Below are 7,035 nucleotides of genomic sequence, written 5' to 3' on the forward strand. Positions count from 1 at the left end.
GGACCCTAAAGTCTTTAGGGAAATCTTGAGGCTTTGGAAGCCGAGTGGTCCAGATCTCGGTTCCTGCATCTCCAGACATGGCGACCTAGGGGAAGGGGAAGAACAATTTGTTCTCCTCTTTTGGGACGGTTTGTGTCTGGTAGTGCCTGTGCCCCTGGGCAGCTTGGAGAGAAGAGGGGCGACTGGAAAATCGTCATTTGAAAACCAGAGGAGAAAAGAAAACGCAACGTTAATTCTAGAAGGTATGAAAGGGAAGGAAGGCGCTACAGCTCCAGGGTGGGCACAGTAGGTGTGGGAAGCGGAATCTGCTGTGGTCACGAGACCGGGTTCTGGGAGAGGGGAAGGCCACCGGTGGGGGGTCGCGGCCTCGCCTGGCTTTACCTCTGGCTGCCCGGCCTGGGTCTCGGGGAGGGGGAAGTGAAGGGAGGAGGGTGTGATAGAATCCAGCGACAACTGAAGAAACCGGGCTCTGGCCAGAGAAGCGAGCCGAGGAGGGCGGAAAAGGGCCCATTGATCTTTGCACTGATGGCTTACTTCATGGAATGTTTAAGGAATCCCTCTCTCGGGAGATACCTGAGCCTTCGGATGCAGGGGACTCCATGAGGTTGGGGCACTGATGAGACCTACTTGAGTAACAGGAGAGGTTGGGCCCGACCAGCACTGAGGTGCCAAGACTCCTAGGCTGATTCTCCTCTGTAACCCTAGGCCTCCCGTCTGCCCTGCCTGGGTGCTCATGGAACCAGCTGCTGCCCTGCACTTCTCCGTGCCAGGCTCCCTCCTCCTCCTCCTCCTTCTCAGCCTGTGTGCACTGGTCTCAGGTAGGGATGTGTCCCACTTGCTGCTGTCACCTCTCAGAAAGGAACGTCAACTATGTAGTCTGCAAAGGGAAAGAAAGAAAGGACTGTGGAGTTGCTGACTTATCCTTTGATTCTGATCATGTTCACTGAATTTATACCAGCACAGTCCAAAAGAAACACAGCGAGGCACAAAGGCCAAGTGCATGTACAGTTGCAAATTTTCAAAAAAGAATTAAATTTTACTTTTTATTTAAAAAGTAAGAAGCATGAAATAAATCTGTATACTATGTTGTGTTTCGCCCCAATAATCAAATATGAATATTTAAATACTTAGTTAATACACCATATTACCAATAAGATAGTCAATATTTTGAAATTTTAAATCTTCACTATCCTGTGTATGGTTTATACTTAGAGCTCATTTCAGTTGGAACTAGCTAGTGGGTAGGTGCTCTATTGCACGGCTCAAGTTTACGTTACACTCAGGCACAGCGCTAGATTGGGGAATGGAGGAAAAACCCCTCAAGGACACAGGGTGGACAGAGGGTGCTCAGGGCAGGCTCCCCAGGGTTTCCTTCATGAAGCAGAAGCACGTTTTATAGTTACTGCTCCCAGGGGTGCTGTTGACACCCACAACTACTGGTCCCCAGATTTCTCAGCCCAAAGAGACCATATGGCCATGGAAAGAATATGTTTGTCCCTGGAATATCTGCTTCCTTTCTTGCCTTAGAGATGTGATGGCTGGTGTCTTTGTCTGACTCTACCCCTTTGTTGAACAGCCCAGTTTATTGTGGTAGGGCCCACTGATCCCATCCTGACCACGGTTGGAGAAAACACTACGTTACGCTGCCATCTGTCACCCGAGAAAAATGCTGAGGACATGGAGGTGCGGTGGTTCCGGTCTCAGTTCTTCCCCGCAGTGTTTGTGTATAAGGGTGGGAGAGAGAGAACAGAGGAGCAGATGGAGGAGTACCGAGGAAGAACCACCTTTGTGAGCAAAGACATCAGCAGGGGCAGCGTGGCCCTGGTCATACACAACATCACAGCCCAGGAGAACGGCACCTACCGCTGTTACTTCCAAGAAGGCAGGTCCTACGATGAGGCCATCCTGCACCTCGTGGTGGCAGGTGCGTTGCTTGATTTTGCTTTGTTTCTTTGGCACAGTGTGACTCTGGGGAAAGTGTGTCTCCTAACCTCAGGCCCATTGCAGACCAGCAAATTTTTGTCTGGAATCCCCTTTCCACAGAGAGATTCCACAGGGACACTCTTCCTGTGGAAACGGAAATCCAGGGAAAAATCCTTCCTCCTGCACAAGGGCCGCACGAGTGGGTTTGCCCTGCTAAGGCAATGGCTTCACTTCTTGAGAAGCACACGCAGAATTCAGCTGAGGCCATGAGCAGGGGAAAATGTTCAGTCTCGGAAGAGAAGTCTTATGCCTGTCTTAGCATTGAGCTGTGTACTTCTTTTGTTTTTTGTTTTTTCTTTTTGAAACAGAGTCTTGCTCTATTGCACCCTTGCTGGCACAATCTCGTCTCACTGCAACCTCTGCCTCCCAGGTTGTACTTCTGAGAGTGAGAGGAGACACTGTCAATAATTGTTCCAAGACAACTGGAATAAACAACGATTACCCAGAGAACTGCAACATATCAAATCTTATTTCTTGATAAATATTAACGTTGACTTCTTCTTTCCCAAAATGCTGATTGCAGAGAGATTGACTTATTGTAAATAGATGGTTTCATTAAAGCAAGACAAAATACAGAAGCAAAATTATGTATAGTTCCTGCTAACTCCGTAGAGAAAGACAACAAAGTTCACTGGGAGGTAATAGGGAAGCCTTCAACATAAAAATGCATTTAAACTGAGATTTCTAGGAGTTTGTTAAAATGACATTAAGTGATTAGTTCAGTTTGGGGTTAGTGTATTATGCTTTAAAATGTATATTTGGGCTGGACGCAGTGGCTCACACCTGTAATAAGAGCACTTTGGGAGGCAGAGGCAGGTGGATTTCTTGAGGCCAGGATTTCGAGACCAGCCTGGCCAACATGGTGCAACCCCATGCCTACTAAAAATACAAAGACATTAGCCAGGCTTTGTGGAGTGTGCCTGTAATCTCAACTTCTTGGGAGCCTGAGGCATGAGAATTGCTTGAACCCAGGAGGCAGAGGTTGCAGGGAGACGAGATCTTACCACATCACTCCAGCCTGGGTGACAGAGCAAGACTCTGTATCAAAAATTAAACAACAACAACAAACAGATATATTTGAGGACTGAAAAGGCCTTTCGGGTGCAGAAATCTGTGGTGGCATTTCACTCCATCAGACCAGAGGATGTGAGGACTAAGGAATCGGGTCCTTCCCTGGGGGCCTCAAATCGTAACAGGTAGGAGACCCCATCTTTGCTACACACAAAGGCAACCTTGCATCTGATTAAAACAGAATATCATGGAGGGAGGGTTTCTTGACACTGCATCCTCACTGTGTTCATAACAGCACTCTAGGGTTGACCAGTTATGGTTTCTGTGCGGCAGGAATCTGCCATTCTTTGCCTGTAAAACTGACACTGGCTTGGCCTTTCCCACTCTGAATTGGGTTGCGTAGGACTTTTTGTTGGTTTGTTTACTGTATTCTCTTTGTTAGGTTGGTTGGTGGCTGATTTTGCCCTTAAATCTATTTTGTCATGCTTCCTGTATTGGACCTCATGGAATGTTTTGAAGAACTTTGTTTTCCAATTTGCTGAGTTATTTTAATTCTTATTCTACTGAGCCTTTAAATGTACAAGTAGTTTTTTCTCTTGATAAAAATTAAAGTGATCCTGGGCCCGGTGTGGTGACTCATGCCTGGAACCCTAGCACTTTGGGAGGCCAAGGTGGGTGGGTCACCTGAGGTCAGGAGCTCGAGACCAGCCTGGCCAACATGGTGAAACCCCTTCTCTACTAAAACTACAAAAATTATCCAGCCGTGCTGGCACATGTCTGTAGTCCCAGCTACTTGGGAGGCTGAGGCTAGAGAATCACTTGAACTCCGGTGGCCTAGGTTGCAGTGAGCCAGGGTCCTACCATTTCACTGTAGCCTGGGCTACAGAGCAAGACTTTCTCTAACAAAAAAATTAAAGTAAGCCTGGGCAACATGGCAAAAATCCAATCTCTACAAAAAGGTACCAAAAAAATAGCTGGGCATAGTGACACATGCCTGTAGTCTCAGCTACTTGGGAGGCTGAGGTGGGAGGATCACCTGAGCCTCAGAAGTTGAGGATGCAGTGAGCTATGATCATGCCTCTGCACTGCAGCCAAGGTGATAGAGTCAGACCGTGTCAAAAAAAACTTTTTTATTATTAAATTGAGCCAACACACCAGACTTAAGTTATTGGTTTTATTTCTTGTCTTTGGTAAAATTCTTTGGGCGACTTTACAAAGGAATTACTCAGAAGAAGTTTAGATGGTCACACATGGCTGAAAGGTCTCCCAGGACCACGCTTTTGCAGCTCTTTCATACCCAGTGTTCATTCTTATGGAAGATTCATTTAAAGATGGATTGTAGTTAGGGTGAGTCTAGTTTCTTAGAATTTTTGGTGATGATCTCTTGTATTGAAAAGGTAGTATGGTTATCTTAGTCCCTGAATCATCCAGATCTTTCTAATAAGTTGATGTTCTCAAAGTACTATAAGAAAACCACCCAGCCTGGGCAACATGTTAGCCAAGAATGGTGGAACATGCCTGTAATCCTAGCTAGTTGGGAGACTGAAGTGGGAGGATCTCTTGAGCCCAGGAGTACAAGGCACAGCGAGCTATGATTTTGCCACTGTGCTCCAACCTAGACAACAGAGCTCAAACCCTGTCTCTAACAAAGAAAAGCAATACTGCCTAATGGATGGAGCCTCTGGGAGGTAAACAGTGTGAATTAGGATTAGAGTTGGCTTTGCGGGCTAGATCTGTTAAGTCTCCTAAAAACCATTACCTCCTATGGGTGGTAGAGAATGGTGGTTATGTGAAGTTCTGAACTAGACAGAAGGGTCAGTGTCTTTGGATCAAAAGGTTTCTTAGGATTCTGCCCGCCTGGCAGACTTTTGTCCTTCTTGTTATTATTCTAGAGCTTCTAGAAGCTGAGGTCTACTGAGAAGTCATCCCAGAAGCAGAAAGTGAAATCCAAACCTGCCTGTTTGAAGTTGGAGTCGACACACCCACCTTGAAGTGAGAAAATTAGTCTGGCAGGATAAATTGAACAAGCATTTATAGCAGACAGATAGATGTTTGGTGCTGTGATGGGGTCTGTACGTGGACCACAAAGAAAAGGGTACAATGGGATCCTTTCCTCTTAGAGAGCTCACAGTTTATGTGGCCCATTGGTCTCCTGGTGTTCTCTAACATCAACGTTCTTTCTTCCTTACCCTCCTCCTTTTTTTCCTCTTTCCTATTTCTTGCTTCCTACCTCCCTCTTTTTCACCTTTACTTTCTAGATTCACAGAAGAGATGCAATAGGCACAGAAGAGATGCAAAAGGCACTGACTTTTGTCTGAACTCTGGTATCTCTCCACAGGACTGGGCTCTAAGCCCCTCGTTGAAATGAGGGGCCATGAGGACGGAGGCATCCGGCTGGAGTGCATATCTAGAGGGTGGTACCCAAAGCCCCTCACAGTGTGGAGGGACCCCTACGGTAGGGTTGTGCCTGCCCTGAAGGAGGTCTCCACCCCTGCCGCAGACGGCCTCTTCATGGTCACCACAGCTGTGATCATCAGAGATAAGTCAGTGAGGAACATGTCCTGCTCTATCAATGACACCCTGCTCGGCCAGAAGAAAGAAAGTGTCATTTTTATTCCAGGTTAGTTCCCTGCCCTCTGAGACTCGTCGGGTGCATGGGGATCCTCAGCACACAGATGGAGCCCAGAGCGGGGATGGGGGCAGCAGTGTGGGTGGAATGGTCCTGGGCCCTGAGGACCTGGAGGCTGCAGCTGAGCTGAGGCCTCTCCGCTTCTCACAAAAGGAGAATCAAAGAGTCCCAAAACTCAGGAGTAGGAGCCTCTTCTCTGAGGGTGAACCTGGTTTGTTGTTGTTGTTGTTGTTGTTTCTCCCCCGATAAGGTACTCACGCTGTGGTAACATTTTTTTTTTTTTAAGACCAGTTCTCGCTCTGTCACACAGGCTAGCGTGCAGTGGCACAATCTTGGCTCACTGCAACCTCTGCCTCCCAGGCCCAAGCAATTCTCATACCTCAGCCTCCTGAAGGCTAGGGCTACAGGCACATGCCACCACACTCGGCTAATTTTTGTATTTTTAGTAGAGATGGGGATTTCACCTTGTTGACCAGGCTGGTCTCGAACTCCTGACCTCAAGCGATCCACCCTCCTCAGCCTTCCAAAGTGCTGGGATTACAGGCGTGAGCCACCGTACCCGGCCAGCAATTTTTAGACATTGAAAACAACCATAACACATGGAGGATGGTGTGGATAAGTGACTCTCTACACTTGGTGTTCCTGTGTGCTGCAGCCATCCCTTCCTGCACAGGGGATTTTCCACGGGACAGAGCCGCGGAAATTCCCTATTGACACACACTCATAATTCGTTCAACAGATGGTCAAGAAGCATATCTTATGTTTAAGACACTGTTCTAGAAACCAAGGGTAAATCATTAAACAAATTACATCAAGAACTCTTCCCTCAAACAGTGATTAAATAATTAGTTGACCATATATTCTATCAGATGGTGATGAACATCTATAGGAAACATTAAGCAAGGAAGGAATAAAGAGGCAGTGTGAGACATTGCAATTCTTAACAGAATGGTCAGGGAAGGCTTCACTGTAAAGATGGAAATTGAGCCATCCCGTCTGATGGCAAGGAATCATCAGATGCTTAAGGACTGAGCAACCAGCTACAGGAAAAGCATATGCAAAGGACCTGGGAAAGGAACATCCCTGGCAGTTCCCAGGATCTCCAGAAGGCGATGCTGGTATGGCCAAATGGAGTGAGTGCAGGAAGTGAGAAGAGATGAATTCACAGAGACAATGAAAACACATTATACATGGTATTGTAAGCCACAAACAGTCTTTGGTTTTTAGGACGAGTGACGTGGAAAGCATTAGAAGGTTTTGAGCTAAGAATTAACATTGTCGGCCGGGCGCGGTGGCTCAAGCCTGTAATCCCAGCACTTTGGGAGGCCGAGACGGGCGGATCATGAGCAGGTGATCGAGACCATCCTGGCTAACACGGTGAAACCCCGTCTCTACTAAAAAATACAAAAAAA

General features: G+C 47.1%; 1 protein-coding gene across 1 annotated transcript in view; it reads left to right on the forward strand.

Moving 5' to 3' along the window:
- Positions 1 to 7,035, forward strand: part of LOC105526841 (butyrophilin subfamily 2 member A1) — a 12,694-nt gene continuing 5,659 nt past the window's right edge. Inside the window, exons 1-5 of the mRNA XM_011962926.1 lie at positions 1 to 242; positions 706 to 818; positions 1,577 to 1,924; positions 5,333 to 5,614; positions 5,874 to 5,887. Of these exons, the coding sequence (XP_011818316.1) occupies positions 734 to 818; positions 1,577 to 1,924; positions 5,333 to 5,614; positions 5,874 to 5,887 (729 nt within the window). The 5' untranslated portion in view covers positions 1 to 242; positions 706 to 733. The remainder of the gene's footprint in view (positions 243 to 705; positions 819 to 1,576; positions 1,925 to 5,332; positions 5,615 to 5,873; positions 5,888 to 7,035) is intronic.

Source organism: Colobus angolensis, unplaced genomic scaffold (genome assembly GCF_000951035.1).
Source record: "Colobus angolensis palliatus isolate OR3802 unplaced genomic scaffold, Cang.pa_1.0 Scaffold6, whole genome shotgun sequence".
NCBI lineage: Eukaryota > Metazoa > Chordata > Mammalia > Primates > Cercopithecidae > Colobus > Colobus angolensis.